Source organism: Rhinichthys klamathensis, unplaced genomic scaffold, assembly GCF_029890125.1.
Source record: "Rhinichthys klamathensis goyatoka isolate OS25496 unplaced genomic scaffold, OSU_Roscu_1.1 h1tg000123l_1, whole genome shotgun sequence".
NCBI lineage: Eukaryota > Metazoa > Chordata > Actinopteri > Cypriniformes > Leuciscidae > Rhinichthys > Rhinichthys klamathensis.
Window position 1 is genome coordinate 5173714 of NW_026606660.1, and position 26518 is coordinate 5200231.

The 26518-nt window shown below is 44.4% G+C and overlaps 1 protein-coding gene across 1 annotated transcript in view; it reads right to left on the reverse strand.

The window, feature by feature from the left end:
- The window catches only part of LOC130088936 (kinesin-like protein KIF6), a 186635-nt gene that overhangs the window by 55035 nt on the left and 105082 nt on the right, over positions 1 to 26518 (reverse strand). Inside the window, exons 16-19 of the mRNA XM_056255951.1 lie at positions 19107 to 19162; positions 4931 to 4981; positions 657 to 738; positions 358 to 493 (exon numbers count right to left, since the gene is read on the reverse strand). Coding sequence (XP_056111926.1) covers positions 358 to 493; positions 657 to 738; positions 4931 to 4981; positions 19107 to 19162 — 325 coding nt within the window. The remainder of the gene's footprint in view (positions 1 to 357; positions 494 to 656; positions 739 to 4930; positions 4982 to 19106; positions 19163 to 26518) is intronic.

The window sequence follows — 26518 nt, forward strand, 5'->3', positions numbered from 1 at the left end:
ACGTAGTGTATTGTTCACTCGCCATAATATAGAGCTTTGCACAGACAAAACAACACCAAATAAGACAGACAGTTTCACAGAGAGCGCTTGCTGAAGAGCGAAAGCTAATGTGTGTTTGTGCCGGCGTAACTTTTATGTGCCGTCACATGTTACGTCATGACGCAACACCAATCAGGATTGGATTAGTTTCATTCATACTTCAGAGGCGCACGCTAAGGGAGCGTCCCCAAAGAGTCGTTTTTCAACGAAGCAGTGCGAGTTCCCTCGAAAGGGAACTGGACTGAACTGTAAAGTTACTAACTAGCAAAATATCAAGGAGTAACAGAGCATGCTGCTATATATTGTGAACAATAAAACCTGTAGTCTAGCACCCTCCTGGATCCACCAATTCTCGAAGTCCCTTTGGAGTTTCACTTTTGACTTTTCACGCAACAGCTGTAGATGTTCAATCTCTGTCCTCAACCCTTTTAAACATCCAGATGTGATCTTGTAACTATAAAAAAAAAAAAAAAAAAAAAAAAAAACATATTTCATAAAGATCATAATACTCAAATAAATAAATAAAAACACTTTTTAAACTGTTATTTGTAGATTGTCAGATCAAATAAGGTTTGCAGAGTGAATTACAGATAATTTAGTAGTAAAATGAGACACACTTTTTCTTCTGCTCCTCTATCTGGTTAAGGATTCTCTCCTCAACAGAGTCTGACTCTGATTCTGTTTGGTTTCCTGTTAAGACTAAAGAGAAGAGAAATACAATAAGAAGTGACATAATCCAGAACTATTTAAAGAACTTTAAACACACTGTCACAACAGCTGCTTGACAACAACAAGTTTGACAAATTTTCCAGTACTCAAAATACTATTTTAAATACTATTACTATAAAAATACTATTTCCATAAATCTTATGGAAAGCATGGCTAATTCTGTTGTGCTAAATATTCACAGTAACGCATTTTAAAAAGGCATGTACTTATTGGGTTTGTTGTTTGTAGAGGCCAACTGATATTGGTTTTGACACTAATTTTCATTGAGTTTATTAGTTTTAGAAACTATCGACTGATAAAATGGTTATCAGACAGATTTTACATCTTAATTATTGTTATCGACGAAATCCAATATCTAATTGTTTGGTCGGATTCTGGTTGCAGGACGCCAGGCAAATGCATGTTCCTATCCATTTGCAGAGCTTTTATTAAACACACAATGGTAAATGGCAATAATAGTGTGGAAGTCACCATAAGATAGTAAATCAGGCAGGGTCAAACACCGATAATCAGTCCCAAAGAGTACATTCACATCTGGTTGAACAGGCAGGGACAAAACACAAATAATCAGTCCAAAGAAACTATGAGGCAAAAATGCAGAAGGGTAGACAAGCATGATCATACACAAAAGGGACATTTCACAGGAGAAAACCACTCAGAGTTGTTACCTCTGGCAAACAAAACTTCACACTAAGCACCAGATACTCCGTGGTTAAATAGTCTGAGGTGATTGGCAGATAGAAAACAGGTGTGACTAATATTGTGTGAGAGAGAGTCCTCTGCATGGCGCTAGGGCGCTATTATCCTGAGACGGGAGTGTAACACCCCTGTTTCACACAACACACCAAAGCAGAATATAAAATTGTTATCCATAGAGTCAAATGAGAATTATTACATAATGTACTTACATGAAACAAAAGACAAATTAGTATTTAAATGATTCAATAACACAGAGTAGAGACAGCACCTCAATCTGCTGTATATTTTAATTCAAATAATGGGTGAGTAGTTCCATTATTTTGTGCTGCTTTATTAGTTTTTTTTTTCTTTCCTTTTTTTCAGTCATTAGGACACATTTCTCATTACTTAGATCGATAAGTAATATTGAGAAATGTGTAACTTAGGTCACTTTTAGAAAACTCTTCATAAAGTTTTCTTTACCAACTTTCAGCTTGACACAGCAGTAAATTTCATTACCAAAATGCACTAAAAATTACAAAACACTTCATACACATACATTACTGTCATAACAAAGAAGGAGACAACACAGATAAGTAGCGAAACACTGGTGTTTTATTTGTTGGCCAAATATTGTTGGAGAAATGTATGTCTACATCTGATTTAACGTTTGATCTGTACATCAGCATCGGGAAATAACATTAGAATCTCGTTCACTCTAGAGAAAGCTGCTTACATGTAGGCTACACAGGGAAAATAACCATGAAGGCATTGAATTAAACAAACTCAGCGTTTGTCTTTATCATCTTTTTCGCATATATATTGTCCCTGATAATCATCACATAAACTTACCGCTTTCTCTATTTCTGCAAATCCGTTTTAATATATTAATGACTTTCTCTACACATTGCTCTGGACTTCGTCAACATACGCTTGCACCACCTGCTGGTGAGGTCGACTAACAGCAGATAGAGTTTATGCATCGGCAATCTACTGCTATTCCTGCAGTTCCCGGAAGTGAAACGTTGAATTTTCTGTCGAATTTGAACCACTTAAAGTAACAACAGGTCGTTTTTTGCTCTCGGGCTCCCCCTACAGTTGGGAAACAGTATTGTCCTCTACTACTGTCGTAAACTCTGTCATCCTACATGCACGTGCAATTGTTGACAACCAGGATAGCCCTGAACACTGTAGGAGGAGGTCACATGCAGGTGTTCTGCTTGCGTCGCGTGTGAAATGTCTTCATCCCAGGTACAGTGGCATATATTTCAGCATGTCATATGAATATAATTTCATGGGTTTTATTTTTTTTCTAACGACAAATGATCGCGATGCTCACGTTTACAAGCCAGCGTCATTATAGTAGCCTAGTCTATTGGTTACCGTTTTACTGGATCTATATGATACTTCAATGCAATGTTTGAGTGGTTGATAATAACCATATATCGTCAATATTATAATATCAAGCTACCATAAATGAATCTGCAAATTTTACAAATCGATTTGCATTATAGCTTGAGGCAAGACAAATAAACAAATATCACAGACATGTTAGGTATCCTAAAATATGATTTTATTAATAATCTTCCTCCTTTCTTTGTACATGTTGAGTAGACTACACTTTTTAGGTCAAACATTTGCTATTTGCATTTCATCGATTGCAAAGTTCAAATCAGAACGAGAATACTAGCGATAGCTAACCATCTAAAACTAGAATATCGTTTACTAGCTACCAGATTGATAATTCGCTACTACTCTAGCGAATTAGAGAGGTTAGAGAGAGGCATTCTTTTTTCGATGGGGCGTTCGATGCTCCCTGCACACGCAAGGTCTCTCGCTCGCTTTCTCTCTCTGCCGTCCGCGCGCGTTGGAGCACAGTCTCTGTCTCGCGTGCGCGCTCGCTCTAGATTCCGGGAGATTTGAACTAATTTGCGGTATAACTTGTCGATCACGAGTGGCTCAACAGGTAGATCTATAGATAAACTCATTTTTCAGGGATTTGACCGACCGGGTTGACAATTTAGCGTGAGAAACCGGGGGTGTGGCGTACGTGTGAGCGTGTGAAACCAATCAAATGCGGGTGTCTCACGGCCAATGCGTGAGTTGGCAGCTCTGCAATGTTGATCCTCGTTCTGCCTTTAACGCGATCACTTTCTCTTTTTCTCTTTTTGCTTTGCTCCGATAAAACCTTTGCTTTCTTGTTTTTCTGTGCTGCTTCGCCCATGACTATAACATTTGGCTCGCAAGTCCGATTTTAAGGAAGTGGGGGTGGTGGTGGAAGTGACGTATATGCCGTAAAGCAGTCGAATTTTGTAGTTCTCTTTGTTCGCCGGTTACTACCCGAAACCCGAAGTTTAAAAGTACGATTAAAAACGCTACAGACCCCGTCAGGCTATGGCAGACGTGTCATTCAACCTATTGTAAGTCGATGTACCATCACAAGAGACTTGGAAATATATTATGAAGGTTGAAAAGTTACCTGTTGTTACTTTAATTTGTGGAAGCTAATTTGTAAAACGAAATAAAATTGACTGAAAATTGCGTGTCGAATATTATAGGTTCTATTTTTAAACATAATTAATATTTTTGAAGTGAAATCTGAAAGGTGAATATGGATTATTGAATTTGTAATAATAAAAATGTGTGTGAAATGTTTTAAATCGAAATATTCACAGCTTAAATATACAACCATGTTGAATCTTAGCCCATAAAAATGCAAGCCCTAAAAATACAATGCATTAAATGCAAGCACGGTTAATGCAATGCATATTTTTTCAAGTAGTGCAATTCAACAAACTTTTTTGTTTCAAAACCATTTGTCATTAATTTTCTTCCATAAATAATTAAATAAACATGTCAAGTTGTAGAAAATGTGTACGATGTATGTGTTTAACCTTGATCATACAAGGTTAAAAACATTTAAATGGACATATCAAGAAGTACAAAATGTGTATGATGTGGTATTTTAGTGTATCCCTAGATAATGTTTCTTTTGAAAACATTTCTTTACAAGAATGACACCTCTCTGTTGTTTATGTGAAAATTGGCCTGTAGGTATACATACAAATTTGGTGGTGGTTGTGTGGGTCCTAGCACATGTAATAAAACTGTAAAACAGATATTGAAAAATATTGTGTTATCAATAAATATGCGTATATACCATTTTCACCATATTTATTTTTTGCAGAGTTCAGAAATGGCAGTGTTCAAAGTTTGTTTGTTTCCAATTGATGTTTCCCATAATGGAAACCAGGCTGGTCTAAAGTCAGAAATAAGCTTCATGTTAAAAGACAGGGCACCTGCATTGATGTAAAAGTTTGTAAACTTGGAACAGTTCTCTTCTAACCTGATCAAAAAGCCAATGCAGTTGCTGCCTTGTGGCACAAACTGACCCATCTTTGACTGAAGAGGATGAGGATGTGGTAAGAAAAAATAATGTAATACTGAATGACTAGAGGACTTAAGTATTTTGAAAGTCACCAACCTTGGGCTGCCATTTGCTTTCGTCTAATTTTCAGCTGGGTCTTCAGTTCATCTGGAAGTGAGGGAAATATGTGAAAGGAGATAAAGAAAGACAAATGCGAAAATTATATGCACTGTTGATCTCTTCAATTTAAAGTTATTATGAAACATGTGTTCTCTTACGAGAGGTTCTCTCGTATTGCGTAAGTTTAGCTTACGCTACGGGAAAGATTCATCTTCTCGAGATATTGAAGCCAAAAAATTATCCTTAATTTTGTATTCATTGTCAACGCAGTGCAGCAGCTAGCAGACTTAGAGCAGGCAGTCTTGCGTGCTCATTGGCTGCCCTGCGGGCATCTGCTGCAGCCTACCAGTGAGCCCCGCGTGACGTCACGCCCAATGAAGGGCGCCCGCGCCTTCATAGCGTCATAGCCCGCCAGAATGGGCGTGGCTTAGCGTATAAAAGAAGGGGCTGTAGGCTGAATTCCCTGATTTTCGTCTCTTCAGCGAAGCCCTTCGCATCGCTGGATCTGAGAGAAGCCACCGCCGCCGTCGAACAGCGAACAGCCAGCTTAGGACAGCGCTGAGGAAGCCGGCCGACTTCGCCACCTTCAGCCATCCGTGCGAGCTACGCTATCCGGCGACGTATCCTTTTTACATTTCTATTGTATTCTCTTACTCCGCTGATGCGGAACTGATGCGTCTGCTGACGCAGGCGGTTGACCGACTCGGGCTCGAGTGGTCGCTGCCGAAGGAACCCGTGCCGAACAGGCTCGACGGATGTTTCCTGCAAAGTCGCCGCCGTTCAGCCCCAGCAAGTAGGCCCGCTCCGTTCCTACCGGAGCTTCACACGGAGTTGACAAAGTCGTGGAACACACCCTTCTCTTCGAGGCTTCAGTCTCAGGCCTCCGCGTCGCTCTCTCCCAAGTGGACGGCGCCGCCGAGAGAGGATACACGGCTATTCCTCCTGTGGAAGAGACGGTCGCAGCGCACCTTTGTCCGCCCTACGTGAGATGGCGGTCAAGGTCAGCCCTCCCGTCCAAAGCATGCAGAGCCACATCCGCCTTGGTCGGCCGCGCATATGCCGCCTCCGGCCAGGCCGCGTCTGCTCTCCACTCCATGGCTGTTTTACAAATCCTGCAAGCCGACCTCCTCCGTGAATGGGACGAGAAGGGCCAGGACCCAGCTGCGGTTACAGATCTGAGAAGCGCGACGGATCTCTCTCTCCGCGCCACCAAGACCGCAGCTCAAGCCATCGGACGAGCCATGGCTGTGTTGACTGTGACAGAGAGGCACCTCTGGTTAACGCTCGCGGATATGAGGGAGGCTGAGCGCGCCACCTTCCTGAACGCGCCGCTCTCCCCTACTGGTCTCTTCGGCCCAGCGGTGAACGGGATCGTTGACCGTTTTTCTGAGGTACAGAAGACCACGCAGGCCATGAACCTCTTCCTGCCGCGACGCTCAAGCTCCGCCACAGGCCGCTCTCGCGAGAGACAGAACCAGCCTCCGGCGCGAACCAGCACCCAGCATCCAGCACAGCCTCAGCCTTCGCAGGGACGCCAGGGCGGCCGCCCTAGGTCGCGCTCAGACAGCCGTCACAGACCGCCGCCCCCCAGAGGGCCTCGGCAAAAGATCACGCTGAAGTCTGAGCACACGAAGCCGTCCTAACCAAGAGAGAGAAAAGACGCGCGCGTCCCGCTGCGGCCGGACCGCCGTCAAAGGTTATTTCCCTGACAGTCCCCTTCAAACAGGCTACTGCAAGTGGTTCATTTGGCAGCCAACGAGCTGGTTCATTTACCCTCTCGCCTGCACACAAACGCCGTTTTCACGGCGACCCAGAGAAATCTCAAAAAGAGTATAATGTCTGGTCCGGCTCACGCCGTTGGTGTTTTAAGTGTAGTGAAAGTGCCCACGCCCCAGTGTTCACCCCTACACACAAGCACATCAAATCTCGTGTCACTCACAGAGCACACTCTCATAAAGCGCAGAAAAGCCGCTCGAGTGTTGAATATAAGAAATGTGTCCACAGGTCTGTGCCCACTATCTGCCCGCTCTGTTACATGGTCAATAAAACAGGTTATGAATGTAAGTCTCGTGCCCGCCGGAGAGCGTTCACGCTTACTAACACACACCTCCCCCCGGGCGCCGCCCGCGCGTTTAAATGTTATCACAAAACGCAGGGCATTGATAAGACGCTCCCCATCCGTTATGATCGGGGCGTCAAATACACTTGTAAGTCTCGTGCCCGCGCTCACGCTTACAGAAAGCTTTTCCGCCCAAAGCGCTGCTCGCGCGTCAAAAAGTGAGATTAAAATGCTCCCCATCCCTTATGATTGGGACACCTCACATAAATCAGACGGTCTCGGCTTTCAGCGAGCAGCCATTGCCCAGAACCGAGAGCGTGCGCGCCGCGCTTTCGGCTCCGGCTCAGCTTCACAAGCCCGCAAATGGCGGCGATCTGAACCCGGAGGCCATTCGCCCCCTAGCGGCTCACATAGCTGCGTGGGAAACTACCCCAGGGATTTCAGAATGGGTTCTGAGCACAATAAAGCAGGGCTATACACTTCAATTCATTCGCCGTCCCCCACGCTTTCGAGGCCGGACCGCGACGATAGTGAATGCGGAAGTAGCACACCTACTTCACGCAGAAATAGCAAAACTGCTGTGCAAAGGGGCTATAGAAAAAGTACCGCCTTCTCTGAGCGAGTCCGGCTTTTACAGCCGATATTTTCTCGTACCCAAGAAAAACGGAGCTTTCAGACCTATCCTAGATTTGAGACATTTGAACAAGGCGCTTGCAAAAAGACCGTTCAAAATGCTTACGACCAGAAAAATCCTCGCGCACGTTCGCCCGAGGGACTGGTTTATTTCTCTAGATCTGAAGGATGCCTATTTTCAGATTCAGATATTACCCCGTCACAGGCAATTTTTGAGATTCGCCTTCGACGGTCAGGTATATCAATACACCGTCCTGCCGTTCAGCCTGTCTCTAGCACCCTAGTCTCAGCCTCAGACGTCACGCCCACGGAACGTTGGCTAAACGTCTGATGCATATGGTACACTTAACTGGAAACACTTCAGGAATGTCGAAGTCGTCATCTGATTGGTTGAATTTTATCGGATTTCCGGGGGTGCGAGTGTCGCGTTTATTTTCGGTCCGCCGGGAAACAAAGCGCAGACGTGTGATTGCGGAAGAAAAACTGTTGTGTTTACATGAGTGACAATGAGCATTTATCAAGATCAGCTGAACGTAGGATTCTCAAAAGTATGCGAGGTTCACGGCATAGACTCTTGAAGTTTTCTTCTCCTTCTTTGATTTTCTATGCTGACTGACTTGTTGCACGCCGGTCTGTTATTGTGGGGACATTTCCACGCACCGAAACGTGACGCTGAACGAAACGAACTGTAATTGGTTGTTTGACATGTCGGTCAAACGGCCTTATGGGCGGGCCTTGGCCAAAGAAAGCTGCTATGAATTCCAGACCTTCAGCCGTCAGTCTGAAGGTCTGGCTACGCGAGACTTCTAGCACCCCGTACATTTACGAAGTGCATGGACGCGGCGCTCGCCCCCCTGAGAACTCAGGGGCTGCGAATAATGAACTATCTGGACGATTGGCTGATATTGGCACAGTCAGAGACGGAACTGTTATCTCACAGAACAGTGCTTCTCAGTCACCTGGAAAGCTTGGGTCTCACGGTCAACTGGACCAAGAGCTCATTAATGCCCAGTCAGTCAATTTCCTTTTTAGGAATAGAACTGAATTCTGTGGCCATGACGGCTCGTTTGTCGACACAGCGCGCGCGCCGTTCGCCGCCTAGCCGCGTCTTTCCAGAAGGGCAGCTTTCTCCCTTTGAAAACGTTTCAAAGGATGCTGGGCTGTATGGCTTCAGCGGCAGCGGTGCTCCAGCTGGGCCTACTGCGCATGCGCCCGCTCCAACGCTGGTTGAATGCTCGAGCGTCTCGCCGAGCCTGGGTTTCTGGCGGCCAGAAAATCAGAGTGACTCAGACCTGCATAGCGGCTTTGCAGCCCTGGTTAGTAGCCGACTGGTACCAGCAGGAAGTGATGATGGGAACCATCTCTTATCGGAAAGTCATTTCGACAGACGCGTCCAACTCGGATGGGGCGCGCTGTTCGAAGGCAGACCGGCCTTTGGCCAGTGGTCAGACTAAGAGAAGTGTTTTCACATAAACTGTCTGGAAATGATAGCGGTCGAGAACGCGCTGAAGCGCTTCCTCCCGTTCATACAGGACCATCATGTTCTCGTCCGCTCGGACAACATGTCTGTGGTCTTGTTGTCCGCTCGGACAACATTGTGCTATGTAAACCGTCAGGGCGGTGTCAGATCCAGAAACCTCTGCAATCTGACGGAACGCATCCTTATTTGGTCCCAGATGCACCTGCGCTCGCTGAGGGCGGCGCATGTGCCTGGCCATTTGAACGACGGCCCAGACAAACTGTCCAGGGACAACGTTCCCCCAGGAGAATGGTCCCTGCACCCCCAAACGGTCCAGAAACTGTGGCGCCTATTCGGCAGAGCGGAAGTCGGCCTATTTGCGTCAAAAGACAACGCTCATTGCCCGATGTTCTTTTCGAAGAACGAGGACGCGCTGGCCCAGGTCTGGCCCAGCCTCCCACCGTATGCTTTCCCTCCGGTCTCCCTGTTACCACAGGTGATCAAGAGAATCAGGGAAACGCGCCACTCGGTGCTCCTCATAGCTCTGCACTGGGAGAATCAGAATTGGTTCCCGGAACTAGCACGGCTGTCACATGCAGCTCCATGGCCTATTCCGGTGAGGGCAGATCTCCTCTCTCAGGCTCGCGGCTCGATCTGGCATCCCCATCCAGAGCGCTGGTCTCTGCACGCATGGTTGATCAAGGGGTACTCGTTGCCCTGCCAGAAAGAGTGATGAACACGATCACGCAGTCTAGAGCTCCTTCCACGAGAAGGCTCTACGCGTCTAAATGGTCGGTGTTCTCCAAGTGGTGCACCGACAGAGATCTGGACCCGCGGACGTGCGAGGTTGCGCATCTGCTCACTTTCCTACAAGAGCTGATGGATAAGGGGAGGTCCCCATCAACGCTCAAAGTTTATGTGGCGGCCGTGGCGGCGTTCTCAGAATCGACGCACGGCCAGTCACTGGGAAGACATGAGCTGGTCATCCGCTTCCTTAAGGGAGCTAGAAGGATGAATCCGCCGCGCCCCCCGTCGGTTCCTATGTGGGATCTTTCCTTGGTCCTCGAGGCCCTGAAAGCCTTCCCATTTGAGCCACTAGACTCCGTGGAGTTGAAATACCTATCACTAAAAAACGTTTTTCTGACCGCACTGTCATCAGTCAAACGTGTGGGGGACCTGCACGCGCTGTCAATCAGCGCGACGTGTCTTGAGTTCGGGCCGAATGACTCTAAAGTCATCCTCAAACCTAGACATGGCTATGTTCCAAAAGTGATGGGCACTCCTTTCAGAGCGCAAGTCATTTCACTGTCGGCTCTGCAAGCGTCAGACAGTGAGACAGACGTGAATCTCCTTTGCCCGGTCAGGGCGCTGAGGTTTTACACTACGCGCTCCGCCTCTTTCAGGCGCACGGAGCAGCTGTTTGTTTCGTTTGGTGGGCGAACCAAAGGTCTCGCTGCCTCGAAACAGACTCTGTCCAGATGGATAGTGGACGCTATAGTGGCCGCTTACGCGTCAAAAGGTCTGCAATGCCCTCTGGGCATCAGGGCTCATTCCACTAGAGGCATGGCCTCATCGTGGGCGTGGTCCAGCGGGATTTCTATCCACGACATATGTGTAGCGGCGGGCTGGAGCTCCCCGTCTACCTTTGTCAGGTTCTATAACCTAGAAGTTCCCGCCCTGCAGGCTAAACTTCTGTCAGTCTAAGCGAGTTGTGTGTTCTGCCCAGATATATCATGCACAGACCACTATCACGGGACTCAGCTCTCCTGGTTGAGCTGCACTAGTAGGGATGTGCTATATGCTTATACAGACCAGTGCTCTGCTCTGTATTCCCTATGTGTGCTTATGTACGAGTGATGGCCCGCGTGGCTGGCCACCTTATTTTTCCACTTATTGAGTTCCCCGAGAAACCTCGGCGACTCATGGGTGGTTGCTTGGCGCGCACGGCGTTGACAAAAAGTTCCCGTAGCGTAAGCTAAACTTACGCAATACGAGAGAACCTCTCGTAAGAGAACGTACTCGGTTACTAACGTAACCTCGGTTCTCTCTAGAGAGGGAACGAGTATTGCGTAACCGGCCGTGCTCGCGCCACGAGTGACTTCGCTTCAGTCGACGAAAACCAGGGAATTCAGCCTACAGCCCCTTCTTTTATACGCTAAGCCACGCCCATTCTGGCGGGCTATGACGCTATGAAGGCGCGGGCGCCCTTCATTGGGCGTGACGTCACGCGGGGCTCACTGGTAGGCTGCATCAGATGCCCGCAGGGCAGCCAATGAGCACGCAAGACTGCCTGCTCTAGGTCTGCTAGCTGCTGCACTGCGTTGACAATGAATACAAAATTAAGGATAATTTTTTGGCTTCAATATCTCGAGAAGATGAATCTTTCCCGTAGTGTAAGCTAAACTTACGCAATACTCGTTCCCTCTCTAGAGAGAACCGAGGTTACGTTAGTAACCGAGTACGATATCCTTTGACAGGTCATCATGCACCAGTACATGTGCATTATGCTTCCCTTTTTAGTCAGCAGACATTGATAAGAGGCGACACATATTCGGGCAGCACAACCCTCTCTCTGACACATGTCTCACTTCATTCCACAGTCCACATTAGTGAACTTTGGAACACATCTGATTTCTTTTTACAAACAATGTATTGGGTCCTAGCAGGTCTTAAAGGGCCGAACCGGCAGCCTAATATTCTGTGTGATTAATGTTAAAGGGGTCCTCGGATGCCCATGTCCAAGATGCTGACACTCAAACAGATCGTGACTCAAATCAGATCCGAGATAGATCTAAAAGATGCATACTTCCATATCTCCATCCTCCCTCAGCACAGGAGGTTCCTGAGGTTTTCTTTCAGGGGCAAAGAACACCAGTATCAGGCACTTCCTTTCGGTCTAGCTCTATCACCCCGCACATTCACGAAGCGCGTAGATGCAGCTCTGGCCCCACCAGGCTGCAGTGCATACGCATTCTGAATTGCATAGACGACTGGCTGATTCTAGCGGAATCAGAAAAGTTAGCGGTTCGGCATCGAGATGTCGTCCTCGCTTATTTGTGAAGGTTGGGGTTGAGGCTCAATGCCAAGAAGAGTGTGCTTTCTCCCGTACAGAGGACCTCAGTCACGATGCGAGCCGTTCTGTCGCCCGCTCGTGTAGCTGTTATCCTTACTGCCACAAAAGAGCTAAAGCTAGGCCAGTCACACACTGTGAAACAGTTCGAGAGACTGTTAGGCCTCAGGGCAGCAGCGTCCATTGTGATACCCTTTGGCCTGCTGTACGTGAGACCTTTGCAGTGGTGGCTCAGGACCAGAGGGTTCTTCCCGAGGGGAAACCCACTCTGTATGATCAAGATCACGCGGCAGTATCCCTGCACCTTGGTTATATGGAGGAAACACTGGTTCTTGTCCCAGGTTCCGGTGTTGGGAGCTCTTTGCCATCGAGTTGCTATCTCGACAGATGCTTACCTCACCAGCTGGGGAGCGGTATTGGAAGGTCGCTCAGCTCAGGGCTTGTGGAGGAGTCATCATCTCTCTTGGCACAGGAATTGCCTAGAGATGATGGCCGTCTTCAATGCGTTGAGACATCTCCTCCCAGACCTGAGGGGCCATCATGTGACTGTTAGGCCTCAGGGCAGCAGCGTCCAATGTGATACCCTTTGACCTGCTGTATGTGAGACCTTTACAGTGGTTGCTCAGGACCAGAGGGTTCTCCTCGAGGGGAACCCCACTCCGTACGATCAAGATCACGCGGCAGTATCCCCGCGCCTTGGTTATATGGAGGAAACTCTGGTTCTTGTCCCACAGACAACACATTGGTGGCCTCTTATTTTGGTCCCTCTATCTGGAAAATACGCTCTCTGAGGGCAGTGTATATTCTACGGGGGCCAGAATATTGGAGCAGACACCCTGTCGAGGCCGGGGCTGAAGCCAGGGGACTGGAGACTCCACCACGAGGCGGTGGAGCAAATATGGGAGTTTTACGGCCAGGCAGAAGTGGATCTGTTCACGTCTCAGCATACGACACACTGTCCACTCTGGTTCTCCCTCACTCAACCAGCCCCCTTGGGGCTGGATGCTATGGTGCAGACGTGGCCGAGGCTACGTCTGTACGCATTCCCTCCTGTTGCTCTGCTCCCAGGAGTTCTGGAGTGAATCCGCCAGGATGGAATAAGCCTACTGCTAAGTAGCACCACCCTGGCTGAGCCGAATTTGGTTTGCAGACCTAATTCTTCTCTGCGACGGCCCTCCCTTGGAGATCCCGATCAGGAGAGACCTTCCGTCTCAGGCAGGGGATGCAATATTGCACCCCCGGCAGGGGATTTGGAAACTGTGGGTTTGGCCTCTGAGGGGGCCCCAACTCATAGAGAGTGGTCTCTCAACCGAGGTTGTTGAGACGATTCTAAGCTCCAGAGCTCCCGCTACGAGGAAACTATATTCACTTTTTGGAGAGTTTTTCACTTCTTGGTGTTACCAGCGTCAGTGGGATCCGGTTAACTGTTCAGTAAACACAGTATTCAAGTTTCTGCAAGAACGCTTTGTATCAGGTCTATGTCCTTCCACGGTTAAGGTATACGTGGCGGCCATTGCGGCTTTCCATGCCCTGGTGGGTGGTACATTTTTGGATCGAGACCCCCGATCACTCGTTTCCTTCGTGGCACTTTGAGGCTGAGGCCTTCAACTTGCACTAGGGTGCCGGCTTGGGACCTTGCAATAGTTCTAGAAGGCCTTTCTGGGGCTCCCTTCGAGCCCTTAGATTTGGTCTAAGAGAAGTTTCTTTCTTTTAAGACTATTTTCTGGTAGCTATTTCGTCCCTTTTAGAGTCGGAGACCTTCAGGCCCTTTCGGTCCCCACCTGCCTTGAGTGTACCGGGGATGGCCAAGGCATTCTTACCCAAAGGTGTATATTCCATGTTCCTAAGGTGCCTACCATTATCCGAGGCCTATTGTGCTGCGGGTTCTGTCCTCCCCCGTTTATCGGACCAGGAAAAGCTGAACCTCTTGTGCCCAGTGCGAGCACTGGACACTTATGTTCATCGGACTTCTCTGTGGAGAAAATCCAACCTATTGAGCAATAGATAGTCGAGACTATTCTTCTTGCTTGTGAGTCCTCTGACCAACCATTTGGTGGTCAGGGCTCATTCCACTAGGAGTATGGCTTCTAAGCTCTATTATCTGGAATTCTCTCCAAGACGTTTGTGATGCGGCAGGCTGGTCCTCACCGCTCACATTCATCAGATTTTATAGCTTGGACCTGGACGCTTCCCCAAGGTCTCAGGTCCTTAGTGTAGTGATGACAACAGGCTGACACTCAGGCATTTGAAAGTTTGGCGATTTGGGTATTCTCGTTCCCAAAGCGCCATCGACACATTGCGAGGGGTTCCAACTGTAACCATAGTTCCCTGAGAAAGGGAACGAGACGATGCGTCGCCCTGCCATACTTCCTCCATCCCGGTGATCGACTTGCTTCGGCAATTTTCTAAGCTAATGCCGGTTGCACCGGATGCGCTCTTATCTCTTCCTGGTCATGAAGTCACCCGCCCGTGACGTTCATTCCTTCCATTGGACTAGTTCCAAAGCGTCATCGACGCATCGTCTCGTTCCCTTTCTCAGGGAACGATGGTTACAGTCGTAACCTGAGACGTTATTATAAGTGTCCCGTATTTCTATCGACTGAACCAGCGATACCAATCATTCGTGAATTATTCATTCTTTCGGTTCGATTCTTTCTAAACACACTTGCATAACGGTCTAAAACTATTTGGATTCATTCTGTCACTGAATCATCTGAAGCGGTTTCTCGGTCCCGGTCCCGGACACTATTATTAAAGGAATACTTCAGGATTTAGCATTAAGCTTTGTATTAGTAGAAAACCTGTAGTATTTTCAAATTACCATGCTTTCCACCCTCATATCCCCCTGAGACGAGAGATTTATGTATTTTTTGTCTGGAAAAAATCCTCCGATGACGCAAAAATCATCGGAGGATTTTTTGGCCAGAGGCTAAAGACTACAGTCAGTAATAGGGGCTGTTCCGCATGTTCTCAACTAGGGCTGAAACGATTCATCGAGTTACTCGATTAACTCGATTACAAAAATTCCTCGAGGCAATAACTCTGCCTCGAAGCCTCGTTAAATTCCTATGACGTGCACTATACGCGCAGGGATCTATACTATAGCGCGTGATACATTTTGAATTTAGTTGGCGCGATGGCAGAGTCCATAAACGGCAGAGAATGTCTAAAGTTTGGGATCATTACATAAAAAGGAAGAGAACAAGGTGCAATGTGTCTACTGCAAAGTAGACCTGGCATACCACAACAGTTCAATGATTCAGCATCTGAACCGAAAACATCCACTCCATGCTGTTTCACCAAGCGTCGCTGAAACAAGGTAAACTAATGGTGTTCACACTGAACGCGTATAGAGCGTCAAATGCGCGTTTATCGCATCTAGTTAGACGCTTGAACATTCGCTCGAGTTCAAATTTTTCAACTTGCGCGGAAGACGTTCGCGGCAAACGCGTAGCCCAATTCGCGTCAGTCGCGACGCCCGGTGCAAATGATGCGTCTATTCGCGTCTTTGCATTGACTTTGTATGTAATCTACTCGCGCAAATAATTAAATTTGCGTTCGGTGTGAACACACCATAAGCCTATGATACATTGATGTTCGCTGATTTTAATCCCATACTGTATTTGTAGCGATGTCGTGATGCGGTTTGACTAGATATGATGTTTAGCTTTGATGTTTTTAAGTAGTAAACGTATTCACGTTCAATTGCAAGAGAGTATAGCCTAAAAAAAGAACCCCTTCACACACACGCACCCTCGTCTCTCTCACGCGCCAGTCAGATCAATTGCGGCAATGCATCACATATGCTTAAACTTTTATGTAGCCACGCACGCAACAATAATTTCAGCATCCATTCAGTGTATACACCGCGACGTGATGGAGGATCAAATATTGTATTGCAGTCTTTGCGAGACCTTGTTTGTATGACACGTCTTCCAAATAGTTACAGACAACAACAAAAATTGAAATTCCCCAGCCTGCTTCTCCAAATCCACTCGTACTTTTGGGGAAGACATTTTAATCGGCTACCAAAGTAATTGAGCATCTATAGAACATTGTTGGCACTTATACTAAATGGGTAAAAATTGCAATAAATAGGCTTAGTTTTGGAGCCAAATGTTGGAGTTGGAATAAATACCAGTTTTTTTTTGTTTTGTTTTTTGATAAATAAAAGCCAAATGCTTGATCATTTTACAGCCACATCATTTTCGTTATGCATTATTTGTTTTGGTTGTTTAAAAACACAAAAAATGTTTTATCCGATTACTCGATTAATCGATCAATTAAGTGCTAGATTAATTGATTACAAAAAGAATCGATAGCTGCAGCCCTATTCTCAACTCGCCCATAGAGGGTGGGATCTCACTCACAGAATGTACACATAGTGTCAGCCATCTTTTTTTGGAAGCTAAGCTAGCAGGCTCTTGTTCTGTGGAGAAAGCTGAGTAGTAGGGGTTACCATCCTCTTTTTCCCGGACATGTCCGGCCGTCGATGTCCGGGATTCAGCTTTTGCATTCTGCAGTCGCCATTCTTTGTTTACATGCACACCTTTTGTTTCAATCTAACTGAATTCATTCCGATTGGTGAATCTGAATGTAGTGTTTACATGAACGCTAAACAAGTGATCGATTGATGTGCGTTTTAACATTGCTAAGAAAATTCCCGCTCCTCCGTGAGAGATACGAGACCGGTGCGTCTCACAGGTGTCGCTCATCGGTAATCACGCCACCGGCCTCGCGCCGTTCTCCCGCGGCCCTAGCCTCGTCCTGCTCGCCACAGTAAACATAATGAATGGCGACTGTAGAACGCAAAAGCCAAATCCCGGACATTTTGGGCGATCTCGAAACACATTTTCCGGCAGACTCATCACGGAGACTCACTAGTAGCCTAGACTTGTTGTTTAACTACTGCGCTCTGTTACCGGTAGGCGTGACCTCCTAGGGCAGCGAAGCAAGTGCATTCTGGGAGTTGTTGTCTTTCATCCACATAAGCCAAAAATACATTTTCTGGCTTTTCTCAGTCTAGAAAGCTCCAAATTAAAAAATAATTTCACATTTCTTCTACATAAATGAGCCATTTTAAATACACATTCATCTTTCCAGAGGTGAAGTATCCCTTTAAACAGCGTTACGACAACCAGTGGAAAGCGTTTCAATTCGACAGACACCTCTCTGTAACAAACCACAAATCACTCGATGATTTAACTAGTATTAAATCGGATGAAACAGCAAACATTCCCAACAAGACTGATGAGGAAAGCAGGAGAAACATTGTGTCATGAACGAAATTAGGAGAAACATTGTGTCATGAACGAAATTAGAAGACTTTAAATCCCCTAATCACCACCCTTACAAACATTTACCATGAATGTACGGTCGTAATTTACCATGGGTTGGGCAGAAATGTGGAATATTTATATTGAATACTATGTTATAGTCATTTATATTGCATTAGATTTATTAGGTGGGTAGAGGAATATATAATTAATTTTTGTTATGAAATTATGTCAGTTTCTTTGTAAAGGTGCGTATAGTTTTTAACCTGTTTAGGCATTTTTTATACAGTGGGAGTGAGTAGCCTGTTGTTATCAAGTCTCACTGTCAGAATATTTTCATTTAAGCATAACAATTATAAATAAAATTATTCTTATTTCTTACCAATAGCTATGAGTTTGTATAATTTATTTATTTGTTCCAAGGAAAATAGTTGTACAGCTGTTAATTATCAAGTTATTTATTTATTATGGTCTTATATATCTGCATACTGTTGGGTACCACATTTCCAAGTAAATACCTTACTATTTTAGGTTTACTTTAACTTATTTATTGAAACTGTTATGTTTCAATAAATAAGCTAAACCCCCAAACCAACCTCAGGCCCACCTCAACTTTTCGATTTGATAATCCGGCCCTCGAATGAAGCTAGTTGAATAGCCCTGTCCTACGTCATACATCGTCAAGTGTTACTCTTTTGGCGTAAGTTGACTTGCGTAGGCCGTCTGCTGGAAGCTAGTTATTTTAGTCGATAAAGTTTTAAATATGGATATTTTTCTTACACAAACACATCGCTTCGCTTCAGAAGGCCTTTATTAACCACCCGGAGCCGTGTGGAGCACTTTTATCCTGGATGGATGCACTTTTATGGACTTTTAACAGAAACCGGCAATTAATTTAATAAAGCTTGATATAGCCATTATAAAGCTTGGAAGAGCCAGAACTTTTTTTTTTTAATATAACTCCGATCTGAAAGAAGAATGTCATATACACCTAGGATGGATTGAGGGTGAGTAAATCATGGGGTAATTTTCATTTTTGGGTGAACTAACCCTTTAAAGTCCCCGTGAACCGGAAGTTGCAAACGACTTTTCTCCAGTGTTGTGACGTATTTCCGAGAGAAACGGAATACTAAATGAGGCAAAATAGTGGGCGTGGCTTTTTTCCCAACTAGCACCTGATTGGATCTAGAAAAGTAGGTGTTTTCATTCAGCCTGTCTACTGTCAGTTGGAGGGGCGTGGTTACGGATGTTAAGCAGACACCCAAACCTTAAAGCCTACGTCATCGGGCAAGGTCCTCCAAGGCAGAGGGGAGGGGCATTTTCAAAATTTGATTAAAGATTACGAAGCCAAAAATTTTTTTTGTGTGGATTGACTTGCATGGATGAATTGTTCAGCACAAAACGATCAATTTAGGCAAACAAAGTCAGTATGGTCAATTTTGATTTCATGGGGACTTTAAGGGATGTATGGTCATGCAGAATAAGGCATTAATATGTGGTTTTGTAAAGTACTAATACTTTATAAGTAGAAATATATTGTTTGTTGAAATGTTATTGAAATATATATATTGTTTTCCCCCCCTTGAATCACAACCTATAAATTGAACTGGATTAAATGTATATGCTAAATGACAAGTGTCCAAATCTGGCTACAAAAAGGTGTAGAGTTTACTTACTGACTCTGATCCTGATCTGGTTAACTTGCTCACCAAGTGTCTTAGCTTCAACAAACCTGAAAAATGAAATGGCCAATGTGAATATCCTTTTATGTATGCAGAACATCAATGAATATCATTAAATACTGATCGATTGACAAATTGTCAAAAAGTGCCCTATTTTTTTTCAGAAAGACCAATGTTGCATTTGAAAATCTTTGTATGTATATAGAACATCAATGAACACTGATCAAGGATTCCAGTTCAGCTGATTAGGCATGGTGCATATTCTGCAGCAAAAGGTTGAAGGAGATCTAATACAGTCCAGGGCAGGTTGCAGAAGGACTGGGGCACAGGACACAGAAACGGCAGGCATGAACAGACACGAAAGAACATGACCACTTAGACAGGGTAAACATCCACAGCAATCTGGCACAAAACAGAGCACACAGGCAAAATAAATAGAGATAGGAATACGAGTGTAATGAAGGATCCATGGCAAGACTGGCTGGGACGGCCTCCTCAGCCATGACAGGACTGACAGGGACAGCCTCCTCTGTCGTGAAAGGGAGAGTGGACCACCAGACTTGGACATGTCCCCAATGCCCCCACTGTGTCTCATCAGCACCCTACACACAAAAAAAATATTCTGTTTGAATCTGCAGTACTTGTCTGTCATCCTTAACCCCCTGGGGTCGGCTATCGCGCCGGCGCGATTGTCTCGCTTTTTTTCTTATCAGTGTAAAAGAGACTCAAAATACTCGGTTGATTTTGATCTTACATATAAGTGTTGTACATCATTAGATCCTGTTAAGTTTCTATTTTTTTTGTGGATACTCACAATAAAAACAAAGTGTTGTGCTTTTCACCAAATAAAGAAAAACAAACATGATGCGAGTTCTGCGTTCTCTCTGTCAGTGAAGTCCATTCTGAAACGCGTCCTAAGATTAACTGTAACTCCGCGATTACTTGTCACACAGGCACGAGAGGTTTTTCTTTATGAAGCTTAAATTCTCTTCTTTTAAATGAAGTAATTTATATAAAAAACAAATATTCTCAGTTTATGCAATCTGTATGAAAAGAGAGTGCTGTCAGTATTTTTTTTCCCAGCTCATTACACTTCATTACGCATTAATCTGACACGCCCACGGAGGACGCGCGCTATTCAAACGCAAATGTCGAGGCAAGCCATGACAATGCCCACATCAGCCATTCCACCGCGGCGGTAAAATGTGTGGTGTATTTGCTGCCTTTTACCGCTAAGAGGCGCTACAATCATAGACTCTGAAAAGTGTTCGTTTATTCCTGTTTATTCTCTCTAATGCGTAATCTGCTGCCGCACCGCGCTGATTCAGAGCGATTGAAAGCTGGTAGCAGAAGAATTCAACAAGTGAAACGTAGTTAAAATAATTCATAATCACAATACTGAAATTAGGCTACTGAAATGTAATTGAATAAATAATGAAAACATTTCAACATAAAACATTGCAATAAAAAACATTTAGGCTACATGAATGAGGCTTTACAACTTTATCAGCGTACAGACGGTAGCTCAGTGATCAACGCAACAACACGAGCTTCGAGGAGCTTCAACAGACCCTAGATCGAATCTCAATGTAGCATACATGTTGTTAACCGATGTTGGCCTACAGCGTTTATATTTTCCCACCTTGATGCTTAAATAGGTAACTGTTTATATCTGTTTACTTATTTAAAGTCAAGAGTTTTGTTTGATTATCATTACAACATAAATTTGCTACATTCCTGTAGAACCGCAGCCGCTGCACAAACGACAAAAACTGATGAAGGAAGATTGTCAGCCGATTGCATCAGAAAATGAAAATGAAGAAGCTCGTCTTTAGTCTGCTAAATTATTGTGTAATGTAAAAGAACACTAAAATTACTTAAGTTTGAAACCAAGTTCGAACATTTCAAGGTTTACATTTTTTCATTTAAAACAGGGTTGCATCGGGTTTAGAGTTTATTTCTTTTGCGATGCAAAATAAGAAACACTAGGCTAATCTTATTCTTGCGACATTTTAAATTTGTATTGCCAAAGAAATTACAGCTAAATTAAACAATTAAAACAGTACAAAACGAAAATTGTCCAAAGAAACATAATTAAATTAAAAACATGCGTTTCTCTTTGCCTCTCTCGCGCTGAATCTCTTTTTAACAAGTTTATTTAGTCTCCCTCGCTGCGCGCACCGGGTCTCTCTCGAAATTAAACATTTCAGGGTAAAAGCACATCATACAGCTGATAATACTGTATATGTCGCTGCGTGTCAGCCATACAAATCACGAAAAAATTATTTAACCTTTAATTGTTGCTTCAAAGACACAGCATGCCTTGTTGAATTCACCTTACAATAACTTCAATTGAAATTTTGTGTGAAAAAAACTTTAAATAGGCTACAATAAATAAACTACAATATTTATAATTTAATAAGATATGGGGTCTACATTTGGACACAGATTTATCCTTACAATAATTTTGCCTGCTCATCAGGCTGGCTATCCGACACTCTCCATATGAAAGAGGAACATTAACACCTTTGTCCGGCAACTGTCCCTCCAACCCCCCACAGGCTATCGGAGTCTGAGGCTGACTTAACACAAAGAGAAGTCGCAATTCACACTTAAATCGCTATTCTAGACAGTGTTGATAATGAAGGAATTAAATGATTTAAGTTACATGTAGCCTAGTGATATTTCTGTCATAAAAGTTTATTACTAAATATTTCATTATTTCAATAATTGATGAAATAAAACTGGTTTGGGCCAGCTTTTTCCAAGCAAAACTAAATATAATCTGAAAAAACGCATGTTAATTTGTTGTCATGAACAAAATGTTCAACTCAATATTAAATTCTACAGGGATCTTTGGATCCTTACAAGGCATGCAATTTGTGAATTAAGTTTTTATTTTATTTTGTATTATTCAAATAAATATCGAAACACGGTGCTTCGTGGTAATGCTGCTAAATTAAATAACATTTATAGAATAATTATGAACTTAAATGAAACAATATCGCAACATTTCGACACATACATTATTTTATCTGTTTTTACATTTTAATTCAGGGCGATTTAGCCTACATAGAGCGAGATTTTCACCCTTGTCTTGTCATTTTCTCATTGGGAAGCGCTTACATTGCATGTTTGAGTTAGGGTTGCCACCTGTCCCGGTTTTACCGGGATTGTCCTTCTTTTTAATAACCTCTCCCGGGAAATGTATGCACTCTCCCAGGACACTGAATGTCCCGGTTTTCGAAAGGCTACGTGAATATATATGTTCAAACTGTGTAGCGCGCGCAACGGGAGAGAGGGAGAGAGCGAGAGACCCGGAGAGACCTTGCGTGTGTGTGCTAGTGTGCGTCTGTGAGTCTGTGCCTCAAGAAGCGCAAAAGAAGCGCATGTAATCGGAGTGTGAATCGCGCTAGCTGCATGAGGCGCGGCAGTGGCGCCTCCAGAAATTTTTCATAGGGGTGGCCAGATGGGGCCACTTAAAATCTTGGGGTGGCACACCAAAACTATAAACCATAATTTCAGAATTTTATTCTACTGTTGTAGTAAACCGGCCTGTAGAAAACTATCAGAAAGACTTAAGGAAACTCCTACTGATATACTTTGGTTTATTGTGTTATATTTAATGTTAGCTTACTAATGATATTAGTAGGGCCCTACTAATATATATTATATATATATATATATATATATATATATATACACTCACCGGCCACTTTATTAGGTACACCTGTCCAACTGCTCGTTAACACTTAATTTCTAAGCAGCCAATCACATGGCGGCAACTCAGTGCATTTAGGCATGTAGACATGGTCAAGACAATCTCCTGCAGTTCAAACCGAGCATCAGTATGGGGAAGAAAGGTGATTTGAGTGACTTTGAACGTGGCATGATTGTTGGTGCCAGAAGGGCTGGTCTGAGTATTTCAGAAACTGCTAATCTACTGGGATTTTCACGCACAACCATCTCTAGGGTTTACAGAGAATGGTCCGAAAAAGAAAAAACATCCAGTGAGCGGCAGTTCTGTGGGCGGAAATGCCTTGTTGATGCCAGAGGTCAGAGGAGAATGGCCAGACTGGTTCGAGCTGATAGAAGGGCAACAGTGACTGAAATAACCACTCGTTACAACCGAGGTATGCAGCAAAGCATTTGTGAAGCCACAACACGCACAACCTTGAGGCGGATGGGCTACAACAGCAGAAGACTCCACCGGGTACCACTCATCTCCACTACAAATAGGAAAAAGAGGCTACAATTTGCAAGAGCTCACCAAAATTGAACAGTTGAAGACTGGAAAAATGTTGCCTGGTCTGATGAGTCTCGATTTCTGTTGAGACATTCAGATGTTAGAGTCAGAATTTGGCGTAAACAGAATGAGAACATGGAACCATCATGCCTTGTTACCACTGTGCAGGCTGGTGGTGGTGGTGTAATGGTGTGGGGGATGTTTTCCTGGCACACTTTAGGCCCCTTAGTGCCAATTGGGCATCGTTTAAATGCCACGGCCTACCTGAGCATTGTTTCTGACCATGTCCATCCCTTTATGGCCACCATGTACCCATCCTCTGATGGCTACTTCCACCATGTCACAAAGCTATAATCATTTCAAATTGGTTTCTTGAACATGACAATGAGTTCACTGTACTAAAATGGCCTCCACAGTCACCAGATCTCAACCCAATAGAGCATCTTTGGGATGTGGTGGAACGGGAGATTCGCATCATGGATGTGCAGCCGACAAATCTGCGGCAACTGTGTGATGCCATCATGTCAATATGGACCAAACTCCCTGAGGAATGCTTCCAGCACCTTGTTGAATCTATGCCACGAAGAATTGAGGCAGTTCTGAAGGCAAAAAGGGGTCCAACCCGTTACTAGCATGGGGTACCTAATAAAGTGGCCGGTGAGTGTATATATATATATAAGGGCCCTCGCCCCACGGCAAATTTCCAGATACTTACATAATTGTGATGAATTTAAGCCTTTTTAAGTTATTATTTTGCAGTGTAAGATTACAGTTAACACCTTTAAATATTACATAAATGTACTATGAATTTTTAATAAACTTAATGAGTGTATAAATCAGCAGCAAAAAGTAATTCTTGAAAAAATCTGCACAGTAATTTTATAAAAATCTAAATATGTTAATAAAAACAAATTACTATTAGTTCTCTTATAAAATTCAATCAGGCAATCATACATTTCACAATTTTATAATTATATATTAATGTCAAGAATTCAGAAGTGCATATATAACCTACACTACAAAGAAATAATATACAATTAAACTATGCTTATTTCAAATGTATTGAGCAGGCTAGGTATAACAAAATACACTCACCGGCCACTTTATTAGGTACCCCATGCTAGTAACGGGTTGGACCCCCTTTTGCCTTCAGAACTGCCTCAATTCTTCGTGGCATAGATTCAACAAGGTGCTGGAAGCATTCCTCAGGGAGTTTGGTCCATATTGACATGATGGCATCACACAGTTGCCGCAGATTTGTCGGCTGCACATCCATGATGCGAATCTCCCGTTCCACCACATCCCAAAGATGCTCTATTGGGTTGAGATCTGGTGACTGTGGAGGCCATTTTAGTACAGTGAACTCATTGTCATGTTCAAGAAACCAATTTGAAATGATTAGAGCTTTGTGACATGGTGGAAGTAGCCATCAGAGGATGGGTACATGGTGGCCATAAAGGGATGAATATGGTCAGAAGCAATGCTCAGGTAGGCCGTGGCATTTAAACGATGCCCAATTGGCACTAAGGGGCCTAAAGTGTGCCAGGAAAACATCCCCCACACCATTACACCACCACCACCAGCCTGCACAGTGGTAACAAGGCATGATGGTTCCATGTTCTCATTCTGTTTACGCCAAATTCTGACTCTAACATCTGAATGTCTCAACAGAAATCGAGACTCATCAGACCAGGCAACATTTTTCCAGTCTTCAACTGTTCAATTTTGGTGAGCTCTTGCAAATTGTAGCCTCTTTTTCCTATTTGTAGTGGAGATGAGTGGTACCCGGTGGAGTCTTCTGCTGTTGTAGCCCATCCGCCTCAAGGTTGTGCGTGTTGTGGCTTCACAAATGCTTTGCTGCATACCTCGGTTGTAACGAGTGGTTATTTCAGTCACTGTTGCCCTTCTATCAGCTCGAACCAGTCTGGCCATTCTCCTCTGACCTCTGGCATCAACAAGGCATTTCCGCCCACAGAACTGCCGCTCACTGGATGTTTTTTCTTTTTCGGACCATTCTCTGTAAACCCTAGAGATGGTTGTGCGTGAAAATCCCAGTAGATTAGCAGTTTCTGAAATACTCAGACCAGCCCTTCTGGCACCAACAAACATGCCACGTTCAAAGTCACTCAAATCAACTTTCTTCCCCATACTGATGCTCGGTTTGAACTGCAGGAGATTGTCTTGACCATGTCTACATGCCTAAATGCACTGAGTTGCCGCCATGTGATTGGCTGCTTAGAAATTAAGTGTTAACGAGCAGTTGGACAGGTGTACCTAATAAAGTGGCCGGTGAGTGTATATTGGCTTTTAATAATATTTCAGTGCGCAAACCCATGATAACATGAAAAACAGAGCGCACACAGCGTGTATGCGCATCACGGGTGCAGAATGATGTGCTCAAAGCAGCATGGTGACTCTGTGTGCAGCGCTGCGCTGCATAAGTGCGTATTTAAAAGTTCACGTCACAAAGCGAAGAAATGTCGAGCGCACAAATCCTAGTGCGATTTGTTCCTTTGTTTCAGTTTTATATTCCAGTTATTGTGCGTTTGATGCCGATTCATAGTCCTTGTGATGTGTGTGTGATGATCTAGCAAGCACACGGTAGTGAGTCGTTTAAAAACAACAAACTCCAACAAAATAAAGTAATTTTATGCAAATCTACAGCCTTTTATCTACAGATCATGCATTATAATGTGAATATATAATTTGGAGAGAGTTTTACCGTGCATCCAAGAGGCGCGCGCGCTGTTTGAATATGAATGGAGAATGATTGACAGCCGCAGAGGAGGGAAAACGAGTTTCCGTATATACTTTAATGATGTAAATAGACTTCTGTCCCTCACATTAAGCTATGGAATGACTTCAGATGACTTTGTCACCCAAACTGACGTAAAAAAAGCGGGAGGCGCCGAAAAGCGCGCTGTTTGCATCCCTGCTTGTCAAAACGTGGCAAAGACACATCAAAAAGCTGCTGTAACAGTAGCTATACTGTAACCATTTGGCACTTAAAAAGCACGTCACGACACATAATGCCCCGTCTTCTTTTACTAAAGAATATTTTTGACTTATTTATGAAATGCATAACTGATGCTACTAAAATTTATTCTGGCCGTTGGGGTGGCCAGTGGGGTGGCCAGGAGTCGGCCAGGGGTGGCCATGG